Here is a 22,064-nt window from a genome sequence, read left to right as displayed (position 1 = left end):
TCGATGAGGACACCATGTTTCCCCCTCTGTCTCCATATTCTCATAACACTGTACCCACATACGGAGATACACTAAGGCCGGGGAAGCAGGAGGTAATTCCGGCTGCTACCTCTCGCCTCCAGGGACGTCACGGACAGCTGGGACCTCACAACCAATCAGACCACGGAGGGGCGGGCCACAACCTCTAAAGGCAGAAGCAGTGAACCCAGAAGGCGCGTTGTACCCTGGAGGAAGAGGAGAAGAAGGAAGACGCTGTGCCGCAGGAGACAAATTGGGAGCAGAACTTCAAAGAAGAGGAGAAGAAGACCATGGGAGCCCCAACCTTCAGGACCCAGACCGAGATGGCCGATCTGAATCCTGCACAGAGGAGTGGTGGACACCCCCGGAGGATGCTGGAGAGCCGCCGCAGGTCAGGAGAGTTGCGACTGATGCAGTACGTGTCCTGGGAGGGAGAGTGGGGAGGGAGTAAAAGGGAGGGTCGTCAGGGAGGTTGGCTCTGCCAAACAAGGGGTTCACTGTGTGTAATCACTGTGTGCATGTAATCCCCACCGTTTCCCACACCTCGCCCGATCCCTCACGACTGTGTCACCTTCCCCACCTATGTTTTGTTTTCCTTCTTTTCTTCACCAAAATAAAGCCTCGCTACCCTGATACCACACTACAGCATCGTATTGGAAACGCCACGGGGTATTCTTCAGAAACAAGTCCTGAGGCCTCGCAGTTTGCTTCTGTCATTATTTTGACTATTAATACTTTCTACCCACCTCATTCCCATACTCCGCACGCCTCCGGGCTCTCTAGGAAGATGAAGGGTTCTGTCCTGCCAGACCATTGTAAGGACAAGGTTTGCTAACCGCCCCTCTTTTGTATTGCTTCTCTCCCTTGTGAGCCTCCTGGGATATCCCCCGAAGGAAGAACACCTCAAAGAGTGAGAGAAGAAGGCACAAGCTGCAGCTCAGGAAAGAAGACGACTCGTATAACCTTTCATACTTGACTCTGGTTGTATACAACTGAATAAAGTTTACCATCATTGAGCCCATAATCCGGCTTCCTCGCTTCTTTTTCCGCCCGTCCCTCTCACAGCCCTCTAAGGACTGATGCTTAACATATCAAGCAAAGAAATCACCAGACGGTTATCTGGGTGACCTAATGCACTGCACTAGTCACTCTAATGAGTGTACATTGTCATAAACATTTCATTCAATACAATATAAACAGAAATTAATGACAGGACACAATTAAACAGTCATTAATCCACTTTTGAAAAAATAACAAGTGGCGTGTGGTCTTCCAACGTTGTTTTGATGCTTTTTTTATTGATAGTTCATGGAGATTGTTTTGAATTTCACAAAATACAAATTCCAGATATTCCGAAGTAACATCATGTTTGTAAATTAAAAATCCCAATGCATTTCGGGCATTGACATATGCCCTTCTTCAGGGGAATCTGTGAAAAGCAAAAAACTATTTGGTGTGTGTACCTTAAACAGCGGAACCAAATGATATCTTACAAATGAGGCTAGGAATATATCAAGCATTGTCATCAGTTCATAATAGCGAGAGGGGGTAGAGTGTAACAAAGTAAATGAATAAAAGATGCCATATTACCATGTGAAAAAAACAACCGAAGGAGAATTAGACTAGAACGAGTGAAGAAGGCAGATGTAGAGATGGGTGAAGAATCAGATTAGAAAAAAACGGGTTCGAAGAAGCATGCAAGTGCAACAACCGGGTGGTAAATATTCAAATGAGCCTTACCAGCTCGAGTGAACTACTCGAATGACCAAAGAAAAACAAGCCGTGTTATTACGCGTATCTGACCAATTGGTGTGTCTTGAGGAGTGAAAATGACTGCAGGAAGGAAAGTGCAAGCCGCAGTCAATAAATGAAAAGCCAACTGAGTCAGTTAGGGAGCAAATATTATGTCGAAAACTTACCAAAAGCTAATAATAATTAGCTGGAAGAACAAATCGCTGTTAGAGCGGAAATGTGATGAAACCTAGGGGATGGGGGAAATGGAAAAAATTGAATGTTCTAGTTGCTGAACGGCGAACATGCTCTGTGAAAAAAGTGAATATACTAATGACACTCACCAGTATGTGAAGGTTAAGTCAAGCCAATACACCAAGAGTTCGCTAGCTACCGCCAAACGGGTCACAGTAGATGCAAACGGACCGTGTAATTGCTCCCGGTTATGTGTGTAATAAACAGAGAGAGCAGACTAAGACAGAGCGCAATATAGTGGCGCCCATCTTAGAATAGGTGAATGAAGAGAAAGGAACAGAGAAAGCAACTGGGATGACAATCGCATAATAGTACAGCTTGTAATTACCATTGATATATAAACACATCAGGGGTAGCCCAGCTATAGCAATCAAAATAAAATGAAGATTACATTTACAGTGAGCAAGAATGTTTACAAATATATACAAAAAGGTAGCTCATCTATAGCAATCAGGTTAAATGAAGAAGACATTTACAGTGAGCAAGAATGTTTACAAATATGTACAAAAAGGTTTAACGATAGCATTTATGAAGAGTACTAGTAGATCCTGTCATGATAGTCGACAGTTTAAAAGTTCAGAAAACAGGATTAGTGTATGAAGTGCAATATCATAAAAAACAGGCTAATTCGAATTTGTCATTGAGCCCAAGAGGGGTCAGTGATTGCATGAACCATATCCAATGTGTCTCTCGCTGGGATAGAAATTTACTAATATCCCGATCAGGACGATGCTCAATAAGTTCAAGTACCCCACATTTAAGTTGAGCAATGTTAGGTCTCATCGTGCGCCAGTGTTTAGCAATAGGGGAACTAGCTGTATTAGTTCTGATGCGACTTTTATGTTCAGGTATACGGGTGCGCAAGGCCCGCTCGGTTTTCCCTACGTAAAACAAGTCGCAGGGACATTTGATGAAATACACCAAATGATGGCTATTACACGTGGCATTAAATTTAAGGGAAATAGGTTTTTCTGACCTAGGATGATGTATGAGTCTACCCGTAATGACACTGTTACAGTTTGAGCAGTTCATACAAGTCATCATGCCTTTATATTTTACGGGCGGTTTTAGTGGTTGGTTTAAGATTTCTTTCAAAGTGCGCGATCGTTCGTAAGCAAACATGGGAGGTTCGGAGAACATCCCTTTAAAATCAGGTTCTGATCGTAATAAAGCCCACCTCTCGAGTATAGTGGACTTCAGCATTTTGGATTGGGTTGAATATGTGGAGACAAAAACCTCTCTCTGTAGAGTGTTGGGCTTAACAACTTTTTTCAGTAAGTCTTCACGTTTAAGAGCAGAAGCCCTAGTTGCTGCCTGTTCTATCACAATGGTAAATATTTTTGCCTTAAAGTCTCAATAGTCTGCAGGGCAGTTAGCTGATTAGAGTTTATGCGTTTGACGGGCAAAAATTGCGAGAATGGTAGATGGCGTTTCAGTGACCAGGGGTAAGGGCTCTGGTAAGCCAGAGCATTGTTGCGATCAGTCTTTTTTACATATACTGAAGTCTCAATGTTGCCATCAGTTAAAGTGATCAAAACGTCCAAGAATGGGATATTGACTGCCTTGATTTGATGAGTAAATTGGATGCGTGGATTAATGGTATTGAGTTCAAGGATATTGTGTTCAAGTTTAGATTGTGACCCACGCCATATGATAAAAATGTCATCAATATAACGTTTGAACTCTATTAGATGTTCAGTCCAGTTTGGTTTTGACAAAATATGTTCATCCTCATATTTCATCATGAAGAGCTTAGCCTAGCTGGGGGCTCCACAAAAGCCCATGGACGTGCCATTGGACTGGAGAAAGAAACGACCCTTCCATTGGAAGTAGCTGTGAAACAAACAGAAATTTAATATCTCCAGTAGAAAAACACGATTGGCTCTAACATTATCAGTTCTCAGTAGTGCCCATTCTATGGCCTCTATGCCCTCAAGATGAGGAATGGAAGTGTACAGTGAAACAACGTCCACTGTACACAGCCAGACCTCCTCATCAGTTGGTAAATGGATGTTGCTCAAGATGTTGAGTAGATGTGTAGTGTCTTGGACATATGTTGAGCTGGATTGAACAATTGGCTGCAAAAATGTGTCTAGATAACGTCCCAGGGTGTCATGAAGGGAACCGCACCCTGACACTATTGGTCTCAGGGGGGATCAATCAAGCATTTATGAATTTTTGGCAGCATGTACGAACGAGGTCTGCGTGGAAATTTCGTGAACAAGTATTCTTTAGTTTTATGATTAATCCACTTCAAGTCGATGGCCTTGGTCAAAATCAAGTCTAGGACTCTAAGAAAATCATTGGTGGGGTCATTAGGTAATGGGAGATATGTGGAAGTTTCCTGTAGCATATCTTCAATTTTTAGATCATATTTCAACTGGTCCATGACCACCACAGCGCCACCTTTGTCGGCTCTTGGGAAATGCAAAGAAGTGTTAGATTGTAATGAGCGCAATGCATCTCTCTCCTTTCTTGAAAGATTAGAGGCAGAGTGAGATAATAAGGGTAACTTAGCGATGTCTTGTTTCACTAAGGTTTCAAAAAGGTCAATAGCCTTGTGCGAAACGGGCGGTATGAAAGTACTTTTGGGTCTAAACTCCTCATATTCAGTTGACTCTGGAGTTGATAAACTAGTCTCAATGGTCGAAAAGAAGTGTCGTAATCGCAATTTCCTTGTGAATCTGAATAACTCTACTTGAGAGTCTAAACTTCTAGCCTGATTGGTGGGAACGAAGGAACAATCTTTACTTAACATCATCCGCGCTAAGCGTTTTCCCGCTGTGCGCTGAAGTTTGAAAAAACCAGCGGGTCATGACGAGCTCAGCTCGTCATGAGCGTACGACAGGAGTACCTCATGACGAGCTGAGCTCGTCATGAGCATCGAAGGGGTTAACACCGCCATTTGGGTCTGTGTTAATTGTTTAGATGAAATATTGACGACTAGTGTTTCTTTTTTCTGCTTGGTTTTCCTGAATCGATGACCTCTACAGGTTTGGTTACAGTGATTTCTGTGGGTGGTTGGTTGGCAGCTGGACCTATGGATAAAAAAGCCTTTGATGTGGTGGAGCTGCCATTGGCAGTGTCACTCCCTGGAATTGACGGCACTGGTGGACGAGTCATTTGAGTATCTGTGACTGAAGCTACACTCTCTTCAGACAAGGTTGTGCCTGTTTTTTTCTGCCAGGTTCTTTTTTGGGCATACACTTCAGCCCAGGAATAAACCTCATCGAGCTTATAATCGATCGTGTCACAACTGAATTTTCATACTTTACGTTCGTGTATGTCTTTGGCATAAGAGTCTAATCTGGTGTTAATGTCATCAAGAGTGGTTGTCCATAACTCCGATTCCATCCGTTGGGTTAAGGTAGCCTGTAAATCTTTAATTTCAGACTCTAAACCAATTAAAACCTGAGACAGTTCTTCAACTATTAAAAGAATAAGGTCGAGGGAGCATTTATTAAGGATGGCATACCATCTCTCCATGAATTTTTTGTTCATTTTAATTAACATCGGTTTGATAGCTAACCGTAGCCCTCATGGGATTCTGCTCGCCCAGTGGTATTGAATGAGTGTAGTGGCATGCAGACGTTGATTAATTTCACGCCGCATGAAATATTCCAATTGCTTAACTTGTTGCTGGACTGGACCTGAGGTGACATCAAACTTCCTCACCTCCTTTATAAGTTCATAGATGTCCGCTGCCTCCGCAGCAGAATAAGCTTTTGTTTGTGCTTTGTTCTCTGTCAAATGTACAATATCATCAAAAGACGCCATGTTTCAGTTACAACTTATGAATCATAAATGGTGCAAATGATGGCTGCGAAGTAGGATTATTTAAAACAAGAAGGGGAGCAGCCAAACTGCACTCGATTAAATAAGAGAATCAAACCTAAACAGATGTTCACCTTAATAAACCAAAATTTAGAAAAACGCGTGCACCAGGAAAAAGGCCCTGCAAGCCTTTGCATATATTACAAAGAAATCACCAGACGGTTATCTGGGTGACCTAATGCACTGCACTAGTCACTCTAATGAGTGTACATTGTCATAAACATTTCATTCAATACAATATAAACAGCAATTAATGACAGGACACAATTAAACAGTCATTGATCCACTTTTGAAAAAATAACAAGTGACGTGTGGTCTTCCAACGTTGTTTTGATGTTTTTTTTATTGATAGTTCATGGAGATTGTTTTGAATTTCACAAAATCCAAATTCCAGATATTCCAAAGTAACATCATGTTTGTAAATTAAAAATCCCAATGCATTTCCGGCATTGACATATGCCCTTCTTCAGGGTCTCTGTGAAAAGCAAAAAACCATTTGGTGTGCGTATCTTAAACAGCGGAACCAAATGCTATCTTACAAATGAGGCTAGGAATATATCAAGCATTGTCATCAGTTCATAATAGCGAGAGGGGGTAGAGTGTAACGAAGAAAATGAACAAAAGATGCCATATTACCATGCCCCTCTTGGGCTCAATGACACATTCGAATTAGCCTGTTTTTTTATGATATTGCACTTCATGCACTAATCCTGAACTTTTAAACTGTCGACTATCATGACAGGATCTACTAGTACTCTTCAGAAATCCTATCGTTAAACCTTTTTGTACATATTTGTAAACATTCTTGCTCACTGTAAATGTCATCTTAATTTAACCTGATTGCTATAGCTGGGCTACCCCTGATGTGTTTATATATCAATGGTAATTACAAGCTGTACTATTATGCGATTGTCATCCCAGTTGCTTCCTCTGTTCCTTTCTCTTCATTCACCTATTCTAAGATGGCTGCCACTATATCGCACTCTGTCTTAGTCTGCTCTCTCTGTTTATTACACACATAATCGGCAGCAATTACACGGTCCGTTTGCATCTACTGTGACCCGTTTGGCGGTAGCTAGCGAACTCTTGGTGTATCGGCTTGACTCAACCTTCACATACTGGTGAGTGTCTTTAGTATATTCCCTGTTTTCACAGAGCATGTTTGCCGTTCAGCAACTAGAACATTCCGTTTTTTCCATTCCCCCCATCCCCTAGGTTTCATCACATTTCCGCTCTAACAGCGATTTGTTCTTCCGGCTAATTATTATTAGCTTTTGGTAAGTTTTCGACATAATAATTGCTCCCTAACTGACTCCGTTGGATTTTCATTTATTGACTGCGGCTTGCACTTTCCTTCCTGCAGTCATTTTCACACCTCAAGATGCACCAATACTTCTTCGAACCCGTTTTTTTCTAATCTGATTCTTCACCCATCTCTACATCTGCCTTCTTCACTCGTTCTAGTCTAATTCACCTTCGGTTGCTTTTTCACACAATCGGTTTTTTCACATGGTAATATGGAATCTTTTATTAATTTATTTTGTTACACTCTACCCCCTCTCGCTATTATGAACTGATGACAATGCTTGATATATTCATAGCCTCAGTTGTAAGATATCATTTGGTTCCGCTGTTTAAGATACACACAACAAATCGTTTTTTGCTTTTCACAGATTCCCCTGAAGAAGGGCATATGTCAATGCCCGAAATGCATTGGGATTTTTAATTTACAAACATGATGTTACTTTGGAATATCTGGAATTTGTATTTTGTGAAATTCAAAACAATCTTCATGAACTATCAATAAAAAAAGCATCAAAACAACGTTGGAAGACCACACGTCACATTTTTTCAAAAGTGGATCAATGACTGTTTAATTGTGTCCTGTCATTAATTGCTGTTTATATTGTATTGAATGAAATATTTATGACAATGTACACTCATTAGAGTGACTAGTGCAGTGCATTAGGTCACCCAGATAACTATCTGGTGATTTCTTTGTAATATATGCAAAGGCTTGCAGGGCCTTTTTCCTGGTGCACGAGTTTTTCTAAATATTGGTTTATTAAGGTGAACATCTGTTTAGGTTTGATTCTCTTATTTAATTGAGTGCAGTTTGGCTGCTCCCCTTCTCGTACCATGTCAAGCAATACACAAAGACAAGGTTAATTCTTATTAGAACATTAGAATGTTGGGATTGCCAGTGAAAACAATAGAGTGCTTTGAGCTTCTAATGGCCAGTAGCAGTACAGAGCTCCAACATTCCAATGTTGACCTTCACATTTGTTGCTGTGAACAAAGACCCCACAGATTGGAGGGGCTCCATGAGGTCTTTGTGTTATTTGCTAGAACATCCTGCCCTCTAGTGGCGGAAAGTTCTAATAGCCTTATAGCTCTCCATAGCTGGGTTATACCGGCATTAAAGCACCACTCCTTTAATAAAGGTCCAAGCCAAAACTACCGCGGGCTATAAAGTTATATCAATGTTTTATTAGGTCATCATAATGAATGCACATGTTTTATTGGTTCAGCATTTTGCAATAATGACAATGACTCATGCCAAAGTAATGGGGGTCTTACAAAATGGCAGTTGTGTAATATTTAGTAGTGTGTGCACAAGAAATGTACTTCTCCTTTCCATAAAAAGTACTAGCTGGACAATCCTTCATTGAATGTCATTACTGCAAGCCAGTGATTGGTGATTACTAGACCACGTCACGTCCTTTGAGTAGGTCTTGAACTGCTACGCTTTGCTACCATGTGAGAGTCAAGTACTACAATGGGGTTCTCTGTTCCCACTGAGGAAAATTGTGGATCTTTAACTTGTGATGGCCACACAACTAATAGCCTCATTTCCAACACAAATAAATCAGTATAACATTAGAGGAGGACACATGGAAGGGAGCCATCAGTGGACAATAGGACTAAAGATGTAAAGTAGTTCCTCTTGCAGTTTCAATTCAAGCACTAGAGTAGAGAAAGAAAGATACACTCAAATAGCCAACAGCATTAGGTACGAGATACATTTATTGGGCTGACCGAGTAAATAATAGTCAAGGCTCAAGCTAGTGTAGCAAGAAAGGTGGTTCAAAGAAAGCCAGTGGTTGACAGAGTCAGACCCAAATCACAGTCTTAGTTATCTTTAGCATTAAGTCTGTTCAAAAGCTGTGCCTATAAACCCTAGTTAATTTGTAACACATGTACTGATCAGCTCCATAAGACTGGCAAGCATGCCTTCGGTTTTGCTGTCTGGATTATTTAGGAAGAAAATCTTGTAGAATTCTGGACCATTTAGGTGCTTGGGTGGATCCTTGTTCACTTTTAAAAAATGGGAGTCTGCATACTCTTGTAAAGAGTTGAGACCACACCAGAGATCCGATGTGGTCAGATCTAACATAAATACATGATCTCCAGATAACAAAAACACATATTTCCAAAGATGGGGATATTTCTTAGCATTTTCAACAAAAGTTCAGAAAATCAAGTCGAAAAAGAGAAAATACAGGTATCTCTACTTTAATCCATTGACTGTTTTGATCTGAGGAGTTAACTCCTTATCTGGCCCCATAAGCAATACGGTGCTGTGTTAAGCTGACTGCTGAATGTATAAGTGAGTAGTGTTTGATGAACGTGGATGCTGTTTTGATGCTGCTCATTCCACTCCTGTGCTGCTCTTCCTCCTCCTATGTCTTTTCCCGGCGATGTCTTCTCTCCCCCACAGGCTCCGCAGAACAAGAGACAAGCTGATATCAAAGTATATTTTGCCAATGTGGATGCATTGTGAATTGCCTTTTTAGTGTTTGTTAACACTAAATCAACGATCTTCTGTTGTACTGTTGCTGGGTTGAACACTCATTGGCCGGTGTATTGTCTAATGTGTGGAATGAAAAGAAATGTGGCACCGCGGACAGGGCGACTGACTCTGGGGATAACGGTTCGATCCCGGTCACTGGTGGCAGATTACCCCAGCACCATGTGACTCTGGGCAATAGCTTGCTTAATCTTCCCAACGGCCCCCAGCGCCTGGAGACCCTTACGGGTGATTGTTCGCGCTTTACAAATGTGGATTATTATTATTAATGTTGCATTTTTACTGTACTTCCTATGACCATGTGCTGCTGAGGCTGCTCGATTCGTTCTTAGAAACTGGGATAGTGCTAATGTGTAATGTTATTTTGTGGATTTCTCTAACCTGTCAAATGGAATTTCATACGGGATCATGTCATACTGAAACTGTGGTTTTTCTAATTTCATATGTAAGAATCGTGTATGGGGATGAGTCACAATTGTATGACCTTCTTATTCAACTAGTGATGATGATAATGTTTTTAAAGGATTTCCCTAAACATCTAATAGCTAGGAATACTGTCCTTTTCTCTTATGACTTTGCTTTTCATTTGGGATTTAAAATATTTCTGATTATGTACCCTGCATTTGAGCCTTCATGGCAATTCTGGTTTTATTTTATACTGCTTTATACTGAGATTTTGTAATAAAATCTCTAACCTTTTCCCCTGATCTAGAACTCAGTTATTGATTGTTTTCAGGTATTTATTTGTTTCTCTGCCAACTAATGTTGGTCCTGAAGTTGAGGACGGTGACTCTTAATGTTAAATTAACCCCAGAGAAGTGGACTGCCAGAGGTACATTTTTGGTGATCTGAATTATGGAGTGTGTTATTTTTTGGGGTTACGCTTCCACAGCCACCATGTTTAGCAACACAATGCTTTCTTTTCTTGTTTATTTTTTATGTTTTGTGGCATAATCTCAAAAATAAAAAAAAGAACAAGAATAACCATCACACCAGTTTCCAAAGGCCAGACCGCCTGGATTTGCCAATGCTTGTTATATATCCGGCTAAATACGACCAGCTTGGATACACAGCCTGGGTGGAGCTGATACGCTCTGTTCTGCCTATCACTGATTTCGAAAAGCATGTGATTTATAACTGCTTCAGTTTCCATGTATATTATTCTATCCTATCGTTCGTTTGTGCTTTGCGTGAGTTTCCCTTCAGTAAAATACATGCGTGCAGTTATAATCTAGCACCTCATTTAATAAATATGCAATTGTAAATCTTATTATTTCATCGCGAGCACGATCACTAACCTCACTGAATTTGCGGAATACAACACAAGTCATGCTTTCCAAAAAGGAAGCGTGATATCGTACAATTTGGTTTTGTAATATTGTATGTATACGACAGACCGTTCACAAAGCAACAGAGAACAATATCACATTATTGTGAGTCGATGGCCGAGAAGCTTGTAGGGTCATATCTAAGTGGAGCGACTTGAAAGGTTCCACAAAATCGTATAGGGAAAGACGAGGTTCGGATCCCCTGCTCCCAAACTAATATTGAAGTGACAGCGCAAAATGTTCTCTCCAATAAAAGGTATTTTGACCCCTGCCTTGAAAGCTCATTTTGAAGTTCTGAAAATGACAGTGATGGCAGCTCATTGCAGTCACTGCCACATCTAGAGTTGCAAGGTGCATGATGCGCCATAAAATAATTTTTGGGGGGGGAATACTGAATCCTTATAAAACAGTCTTCCAAGAAATGAAACCATCGCAGAACTTTAAAAAGAGACGGGACATTTTTTTATCAAGAGAATTGTCACAAATTGAAAATAGTTTGAACATGAAAACAATTACATTTCCACATGTTTAGTATTGCTTCTTCTCGATGCACAGGAGTTTCGTTTGAAGAACAAGAGATTGTATACATTGAAAATTATCTAAATTTGGCATTCGGAAACTCTAAGCTATGACCTCAACATTAATATATGTATCTTTATGACACTTATCTTAAGAAATATGTTTTGCACAAGCATGGACTGAAAATAATTTACTTTGCCGCTTGTATAACCACACATGGTAGTAGTTACATGATGTTGTTGATCAGCAGCTATGGGGAATATATAGTTATGTACTTACAGTTCCTTGAGTTTAATTCTAAAAGTACTGTTCTGGGCATAATTTCACAGCTTCATCTTTTGGATATTTGTTTTAATATCTTGAAAAGTTTACCCCTGCCTGGGATGTTGATGACACAGGAAATGCATTGCCCACAAAACCGAAGTGTTAATTAAATTGTGATGTTTCTTCTACCCTAGTATGTTATCATGAAGAGAAATCAACTTTAGTAGTAACAAGGTGGAGAATGATGAAAGGCACAAAGGTCCCTCATAGCCTGAATTAGCAAATGTCATACACCCAGCTATGAAAAAACTAAACCTATATGGTACTGAATTTTGTATTTAAAAAGTTCAACATCCCAAAATAGTCACTACAATTGTTAATGTTCTTATTTCCTTTTTTTTAAAATCAAAAATCCAGATTACAACAAGATTGAAGGAAAACTACACCACAGAAACAATTAATGTAATTCAATTCCATACATTTTCATATAATCTATCCTTAAAAAGAAAAGAAAATATTGTACACACTACAATATCTCTGGGGCCAGGAGTTCCTTGTCTCCATAAATGGCCTATAACTTTACTAAGCAAAAAGCTAGAGCATATACATTATTTCCGCTAAACAAAATAGCTCTACATAATTACACTCCCCAGACCAATAGACAACTGAATGATCTTCCCTTTTCAACCAACCCTACCCACCAGAACCTTCAATCAACTAAACATTTAGCCCACACTTTATTAAACCTCACAATCCCTCTGCATCGGATGGCAAATAATAACTCATTTGTTCTCACTTGCTTCATTTTTCCAATCTCCCTACAGTGGAAGGGATTCATTGTGATTTTCACATTTGCAAAAACAGGGCTCTGGCTACCGGCATTGAGCCATTCATCATTCAATCCGTTTTTGTTATCCAGAGGTTAGTTTTAAGATAGGATCATATCCCAATAATGCTAATGAGGCACTAGGCACAAGCTGTATTTGCCAAATTCAATCCAGATACTGGAAAATTGCATTCCCGAAATCTTGAAGAGCTGCAAAGTACCAGATTACATGAGACAAGTTTCCTAGGTAAGTCAATTTGCATCTAAAACATTGGCACAACAATCCTGGGCAAATCTAATTAAGATATTGTGGAGTTCGATAAATCAACCACTTTACATAAGACTGAATTCTGCCCCAATTAGCTCCTCTGAGCAACATAAAGTTCAATTTATTAACTTTACCCCAAACTTCCCTTCACAAAACAAATCCTTCTTTTTTCCCCACTTATTTCCAGCTTTTTGATAGATATCAGCTACCCTACTTAGTGCAAGAATCCTTTCCAACCACCCAGTTATTTTAGGTTAATAACCATGTTTTTACTACTTAGTAGAGGATTTATATCAATTGTCTTTAATCTTAAAATTAGAATATAGGAGCAGTACAACCAATAGTTTCACCTATCTGTGGCTTTAATGCCAACCAGATTTTCCACCTATCCTCTATAAAAAAGTAACCAACTTGGAGAAATCCTTTGCCCCTCCTTTTGGATATGGGGCTTTTGGTCAATACTTTCCCTTGGACCCAGACTTCAATCAGACAGACATGTTGCAGCATTAGCATAAATAATGAAATAGTATCTTCATAAGTCCATTTGCATTTAAAAAAAAAAAACGTAAAGTCTTATAATAAACTTTCTTTGGGCGATTTAGTCAACCTTAAAATATCAATAATCTTATATTCTTTTAAAATCAAATTCATCAGGTCATTCTTCAAAATCACATATAGTTCAGAGATCATACGGAATCTCAAGATATATTGTGCCACGTAGGCATAGTAATTTTCTCTCAAATTGGGGTTAGCTAAGTCAACTTCCCCCACACTTCTCTATATACTGCACTAAGTGTTAATCTTGAGCATTTATCCTGACAAATAAAAGATGACAAAATAGATTCTATTTCCTTAAAAATGCAAAATTTAACACACAGGGCAAGACTGAGAAGGTACCCTGGGACATAGCAGGAGCCGGCCCTGGGGGAAGGACGGTCTTCAGGGCCATTCTTGGCTGTAGGCGGTTGGTCATGCAGTCCCCTCCTTTCTTCAATTTTGCCCAGGTGAGTTGGTGGTCCCGGGGCTGCGGGGTCCCACGCGGCCCTCAGCATTCAACACAGCAAAAGCAGCAGGGAGGTGGTAGGACCCGGGGCTATAGAGGTTACGCGAGCCTCTCACTTTAAATATTACTAAAACCCCAGTGAAGTGGTGGCCCTCAGGGCTCCCGGGGGGGTCACATGGCCCCCTGTATTGTTTACAGATAAAGCCCTGAGGAGGTGGTGGTCCCTGGACCTGGGGAATCAGAGAGGCCCCCCATTTATAGATAAATTAGCCCTGGGAGGTGGAGGTCCCCAGGCTGAAGGGGAGGCTGCATGCATTTGGAAACAAGCCGGATATGATATTTTTGCCAGCCATTTTTCTATAGGAACATTGAACAGTGATACCACAAAAACTGCTGAATGGAATTTGACCAAAAATAGTACTTTTTGTGATTTTGTGTAAACCTGTTCAGTACTTTTGGAGAAATGAAGGCTCAAAACTTTGTATATTTCACGCCACAGAGGATCTGCTGAGCCAACAGCTCTAGAAATGAGATCGGATTGGCTGCCGCTGATTGTCTGTAACCATATCAACAAATATGTGGCAGCAGCCACTTTAGGGTTCGAGGTTCAGTACCCTGCCCTGGAAATAAATCAAAAGAGACATGGGTGTCAGGGTAGGGCCCCTATTCCCCACTAACCATGTCATGAGCGATGGAATATGTGAGTTCATAAGCAGTGCACTGTGGGCGAGTAATTCATAGTTAGCTCAGGTAATTATAACTGCTGATTTTCTCTGGTTTATTACGGCTGAAATCTAAATCTAACTATTATGTCCCTGTAACCTTTGTTTTTTTCGGTGAATTTCTAAGGTTTTTCAAATTCCTATCTATAACGTCCTTGTGACCCTTGTTTTATTAAGTGAATTTCTATGTTGTTTTTTTTAACTAGCAGTCACATTTGCAGAGTAGTGGAAAAAGGGGATGGGCCTCAGACCAGCTTGCAGGAATCCTGCTGTGTCACACTTACTGGAGGAAACAGGAGGGTTTCTTTGGCCCCAAGGACCTCGGGCATCCAAGTGGAGTTCATCCCCCAACCAGCAGTATGCCAGGAGGCGCATTTACTGAGCAGAGGAAAAAGAGGGCGGGCCTCTGATCAGCTCACAGCAACCCTGCTGTGTGGGACTTGCTATAGGTGACAGGAGGGGTTCCTAACCACCAAGGACCTTGAGCAACCAAGGATAATTCATCTCCCACCCAGCAGTGCACCAAAAGGCGCTTTTGGAGAATGGTGGCAAAAGGGGGCATGACCTCCTACGACCTCTCAGCAATCATGCTGTATAGGACTTGATAGAGTTAACAGGAGGGGCTTTTGGCCCCCAAGGACCCTCATCAGCAGAGGGGACTTAACCAGCAGTGCAATGAGAGGTGTGTTTGTAGAGTGGTGATTAAAGGGGGCAGGGCCTCCAACAACCTCTCAGCAATCCCACTGTGTGCGACTTACAGGAGGTAATAGGAGGGGACGTTGACCACCACGCACCCTGAGAAGCCAAGGTGACTTCATCTCCCAACAAGATGAGCTCCAGGAGGTCCCTTTGCATAATGATAGCGAAAGGGAGCGGGCTTCTGGTGTCACTGCTCTTTTCCTGCCTCTAGGGGATAGTATTGACAGCGGTGTGCTGAGCTTGTCCTTTGCCTGAGTGGCAGACTCTCACGAAGTGGTTGAGCTTCCCACACCCAGAGAACTTCTTGCCAGACACTCTGAGGGCCAGTGAGAGGGCCCACTATAGTAACCCAGGACCGGGTGCTCACTATGTTGCTATCAATTGGTGAAAAAATAAGTGTCTATATACAAAGAGTGACGTTAAATACAGTACCTAGTTGGTATTGTTATCATGCAAGCTCTCACAGAGCCGCGGGATGGCGAGAGAGGAGGTGAGGAATTCATGACCCTGAAATACAGTGGCCATTTCCTCCCCACCCGTAAAGAAGGCTCATGGAGCACTGACTCCTATTGTTACTAGCTTATTTTCAGAAATACTGACAGAGCTTACATGATAACAATACCAACTGGGTACTGTATTTTAACGTCACTCTTTGTAATTGATAGCAACATAGTGAGCACCTAAGGGATCATCTTCAGTCCTGATGAAGAAGCCTTGATGCTTCGAAACATGTTGCCATACCTAGGAGTATCAGCAAATTAAAGGTGTGATATCTCCGAACCACCTTTTAACAGTACCAGCCTATCACCGAATAACATTTCTTTAGTCTATAAGGCCAGGTACTTTTTAAGCGACACATCTCATCCACCCCTGACCCTTTCTCTCACTACACATACACCACACATAGTACTACAATAACCGTGCTCCAGCGTAGTCACTAGTTGTAGCACGCCCTGTCCCGCAGCGGGGCGGGAAGACCCCTGTGATGAAGCATGACACCAAGGGCCCTTTTGGTGTGTGAGGGGTATTTTAACAAACACAGTGTATGCCCTACCAAGTCTCTGGACATACTTCCCTTCCGACCTCTCTGAGGTGGATCCTTTTGTTTCTAAAGTAATCGCACTGAGGAGGACGCATCCACCCTAGTGCCCTTGAGGGGCATAACCTCTTTACTCCCTAACTTTGTTTTCTTGTAAACTATATCATTCACGTCTAAGGGCTGACCAAATATAGATGATCAACAACAGACAGCTAAACTTGTCTGTAGACAGGACCTAAAAATAGGAGATTGTGACCTAAAAAAATACAGCACACTGAGGAAAAATGAAACACAAAAGACATATTCCATTTTATGGTGCCACAATCCTATTTTATGGGTATGTGACTAGGAAGAACTACTGAAACTACATTCAATAGGTCTTGCACCCCTACTGTGTAAGAAATACGGGTTTAAATAATGGAAAATATTTGGAAGTGTCGTGGAGATGCAAACGTATTTTCTCAAGATTCTCTAAATGAAATGTTTTGTGATTTCATGTACTAAGTCATTGGTACACGCCTCTCAATTCACTTTAATTTGGAGGCTGTCCCTCTCCTTGGAAACAGGGTCACTCTCCAAACAAACAAAACACCTCCCTTAGACTTCAATAGGGTCACCAGCCAAGAAAAAATTCCTCATCGTTCAAAAACTGTTTTCATCTCCATTGATTTCAAATGGATTACTCTAAAAAAATGCTTCATTTCACACTCCTTGAAGTCTAAAAATCTATTGAGCAGTATGTTTTTATAATGAGCAACATATGTTCTCAGCTATGTCATTTATCCAATGTCTACAGTAAGGAGTCATAATGAGGACCCCATATACATTTCACTCTGGAAGTGCTTTGTACCAGGGCTTAATTTGCGCTTGTGGTTGCAGGTGAGGTCCACCATCAGTCATATTTGGAGGCAAGCACTTATTTTGCCTTAACAAACTTTGATCCAGGACAAGAGATAGAAAAACAGAAAGGGGGAAAAGAAGTAAAAGATGGAAAACAGGGAAAAAGGCATAAAGAAGTGATGAAAAATAACATGCAAGAGAGATGATGAAGGGACAGAGAGTGTCTGGTGGTGGATCTACTAAGCATGAGGTGGAATAAAGGCTATGCGGTCTTGGTTGAGCAGTTTTACAGCATGTTGAATTCTACACCTGCCTTGTGCAGCAGCTTAGTAAAAATAATTTTCTAAAGCAGGGTGAAATAGCAGTTTTATATCAATACAATGAGTTAAACCCTTGGCTTTGAAGGAGTCAAGCTTTGCTTTCCAATCCCCTCATTGAAGTGTACATATACCCAGTTGCATAGCAAGGTCAGGTGGTACCCGGTGCGTAAAATCTCCCACCCGGCTTAACATACAAATACAAACAAATAGCATGCATCATAAAGTTTACGTTATTTACCAAACTCAATATCATAGAGAAGAGGATGATCACAATGAATCAATGAACTTAAAAATGTAACAAAAATAAATTCAGCACAGCACATAAGCTTCAGTAATAATGCACAACTAACTCAACAGAATGACGTGGGGTGACTGACCGGCACGGCAGAGGATAGGATTGGTTGCGGGTTGAGTGATGATGAGTCACCAGTTGTTTACGTCTGGCTCGAGTACAAACTGCAGAGACAGACTTTGGTGGAAAGAAACACCCCCTCCCCTTCCTTATCCATACGCTCTCCACTTCACAGCTTCAAGTTCAGCCATGTTTTGTTGCGTTTGTGGTCTGAACTAAAAAATCTAAATACGTATTATGTTGACTTGTTGAGGTTAATTAATTGTCAGACAAAGCTATTAAACTCGTTTTAAATAATATATATATATTTTTAAAGTGTGGTGAGGCCAATCTTTATATTTTTATTTTAAAAACACATAATTTTGCCATTTTGTCACCCCCCTCAGTGATGATACCCAGGGAGGCCCGCACCCCCCTTCCTACACCACTGCATATACCTAATGTATAGACTCCCGAATGGAATATATACCGTACACAAATCAAAAACATCAGTGAGTTACCAGAACAGTGACCTTGGAATGATGAAGGCTCTAAGTAGACTGTACCTGAGAGTAGCCTATAATATCTCCGTTTTCATCCAGCATGTTGAAATTGATAATTGGTCCTTGCAGATCGGCGCTCTTGAACTCTGCACTGTTGTACATCTGCACGGCCGGAGCCCCATTAGCATACCGTAGAGTAGATAGAACGGAGCAGGTGTAGCTCGCCAAAGCAAACGTATGATCCTGAATGTTCTTCATTCCACCTGCGAAAGAAAAGAGCAAATGTTTTATAAGCATTTGTCATGTATTTAGCATTTTTAAATACCGGGCTGCTACATCACAAGCCAACCCTGAAATCAACAAGCATATTGACTCTGACTTTGCAATACAAACATAGCGGGAGCATTATTTAGGCAAGAATGTACAAGAGAAATGATCCATAAGAGAGCAAAGGGTTGTTATGGGATAAACTAACATCTATATGATTGTAAAATTACAAGAATAGGATGCAACATATTGGCACATTACAATGCTGGATAATTTTCTAGCGTTTGTTGTTAGCGTAAATATATATTTATAATTTTATTTTAAAATTTGTTGCTAACATTACGCTATAATTATGATTATATGCCTTTTTGGTTTGTAATGCCTACATTGCCCACAATGCTGCTGTCAGTATTACATTGTAATCATGCTACGTATATGCCGCCTAAAATGCCAATAATATCACAAAAAGCTGCTGCCGCTTTTTCTGCTCGGTCGTGCCGCGATCAATGGTTTAACAAATGTATTTTAGAATTCGTTGCTGGCACTATGAAATTACGATGCCCATGCATGGTTCGCCTACAAATGTTTGAAATGTCATTGCGGCGCTGTAAACTGTCTGACCACATGCCTTAATCAATTAAATTTCTATTAAGGCGAATTTTGGCATATTTTTCTTTTATTGATGAATTTCAGTTGGACAATGTTACATGTTGACGTCGATACAAAGTGTAAGATACAGTATCTTATCTATTTCTACGAACGTTGAAACATATTTCTATGGCAAATGGAGACACAGGAAGTTACTTGATAAAGGCAATCGCCGAAATGCATCGTCCTTGCTAACTAGTGCATAACAAAAGTTTTTTGTGCCGTCTCCTGGTGTGCTGTCCTTCGATTCCAGTGAATTGGTTTGGAGCAGGGGAAAGATATATATATATATGTATGTATTACATACTGGCGATAGCCAGTGGGTATATATAGTTAGGATTGTTTTCCATAGGGAAATCGCAACATTCTTTCGGGAATAACTTTGGCGCCGGTTGAGGAATCTTCCTGAACTTTTCCTTAACTTTGCCTCGCGGTGCTCCGCTCCTTCCCTGAAAGTTTGGGGGGGATTCGTCAAGCGGGGGCCGAGATAAAAGGGGGGTCCCAAAACGTGTTTTCCCCATGTTAATTTCCATAGGGCGGTTGGACTCACTTTTAGCCCGAACGGCTGAATGGTTTTCCACCAAACTTGGCAAAATTGTAGGGACTGGTAGCCCGATGTGCCTTTGCTATGTCTCAAGATATGTGCTCCAGTGGTTTTTACAAAAATTAACTTTGAAAAAATATATATTGGGCTACATTGGGCTATATATATGTTGGAGCTCAAATGTAGCCCAATGTAGCCCAATGAAGCCCAAAGATGGTCACCAGAGACAAAAAAAACAAATGTAGCCCAAATATCAGCCAGATGTAGCCCAACTATAGCCCAATGACAGAATGTCCCAGAGTGTTCTAAAGAACAACTAGAGCGCTAACAGTCTTACTTATGACAAAAGTATGGCACACCTGAAGTCATCTTGATTGGAATAAAGTGTTAACACTTAAAACATTTAATTTGCAAAGGAACAAAATGAGGGGGTTCATTTTGCCATAGAAATTATGATTAGTGCTGAAGAAAGAAAAATTAGGGCACATTTTGAGTGACTTCTCCAATCCTCTTATATTTCATTAAAAAAATTCTGATATGCAGTCTCCCAAGATGGCCACCAGAGAAAAAAGAGCCCAAATTTAGCCCAAATATCAGCCAGATGTAGCCCAACTATAGCCCAATGACAGAATGTCCCAGAGTGTTCTAAAGAACAATTAGAACGCTAACAGTCTTACTTATGACAAAAGTATGGCACACCTGAAGTCATCTTGATTGGAATAAAGTGGTAACACTTAATACATTTAATTTGAAAAGGAACAAAATGAGGGGTTTCATTTTGCCATAGAAATGTTATATATATATATATTCACTGAAAAAACCATAGGTTACACACCAGTTATAGTTAGGAATTAGCATTTAAAAAACCTTTGAAATTCACTGAAAAAACCATAGGTTTCACACCAGTTATAGTTAGCTGGAAATTTTACTCGCATAAAACCATTGAAATTCCCACGTTATAGTTAGTTGGACTCACTATAACTTGCACGTCTGCAATGCACTGCTGATGACGTCACATATTACATCACTCATGCATATATTTAAATATTTAAACATTACTCGCTAATATATGTATTCACTAAGATACACTTAATAAGCCAGTTAACCAATCAATTTTTTTTTTTAAAAACACTGAAAAAACCATAGGTTTCAGGACTTATATAGTTAGGAATTAGCATTTAAAAAACCTTTGAAATTCACTGAAAAAACCATAGGTTTCAGGTCTTATATAGTTAGGAATTAGCATTTAAAAAACCTTTGAAATTCACTGAAAAAACCATAGGTTTCAGGCCTTATATGGTTAGGAATCAGCATTTAAAAAACCTTTGAAATTCACTGAAAAAACCATAGGTTTCAGGCCTTATATAGTTAGGAATTAGTTTTTAAAAAACCTTTGAAATTCACTCAAAAAACTATAAGTTTTAGTGGTGTTATAGTTAGCTGGACATTTTACTCATACAAAACCAATGAAATTGCTCCTATATAGTTAGTTGTACTAACAATATTTCGCGCACCCGCAATCCACTGCTGATGATGTCACATATTAGATCATTCATGACATGGTCAGTGACATCACTGATGACATCTCAAATGACATCACTGATGACATCATCCACGTGACAATCACATACACCTTTTCATACACTATTTGTAAAATACAGAGTATCATATTTAAATCCATTGTCACAGCAATACAAGTATCTAAAAATCCACTCAGTGATTCATAGATGTATACACACATCTAATCACTTACCTATGGATTCACTCATACATGCTGTCAATGAACAATAGAACACTATCAAAAATACTTATACATCTATATCGACATTAAACAACAGCACGCATCCTATTCACATATGAAGTCATCCTACTCACTTATGCAAACAATGGATCATACTTACATATTTACTTAGCAAAACACTTATACAAACACCACTTCTTCTATTCATTTAGATAGTAAGTCATACTTAGTGAATTATAAAATCATTATTACAAGTATACAGTTATCCATACAGTCACTCACACAATCATTGTGTCTTATGGATACTTATTTATATACAACAACTGACACATACACTGCCTTTTATTTTTCTAGTTTGTTGGACCTGTACCTATGAGAAATATATTTGCTCATCACCACACCCATAAAGAGATTCCCTCACCCAAACTGTTAGAACATGTAGTTTTAACTTCATATATCTACTGAATCAACTATTCACACATCTTTGGACAGTCACACACCCCCACTGAACCACACACACTTTCACACTCCCATACAAATACTCAGTTAACTA

At 40.2% G+C, this 22,064-nt stretch overlaps 1 protein-coding gene across 1 annotated transcript in view; it reads right to left on the bottom strand.

Moving 5' to 3' along the window:
- Positions 1 to 22,064, bottom strand: part of LOC144829032 (molybdenum cofactor sulfurase-like) — a 1,966,499-nt gene that overhangs the window by 861,539 nt on the left and 1,082,896 nt on the right. The window contains exon 6 of the mRNA XM_078687750.1: positions 18,375 to 18,574. Coding sequence (XP_078543876.1) covers positions 18,375 to 18,574 — 200 coding nt within the window. The remainder of the gene's footprint in view (positions 1 to 18,374; positions 18,575 to 22,064) is intronic.

The sequence above is a fragment of the Lissotriton helveticus genome, chromosome 4_1 (assembly GCF_964261635.1).
Source record: "Lissotriton helveticus chromosome 4_1, aLisHel1.1, whole genome shotgun sequence".
NCBI lineage: Eukaryota > Metazoa > Chordata > Amphibia > Caudata > Salamandridae > Lissotriton > Lissotriton helveticus.
Note: the sequence above shows the minus strand (reverse complement) of the source record. Positions and strands in the feature narration are given on the sequence as shown.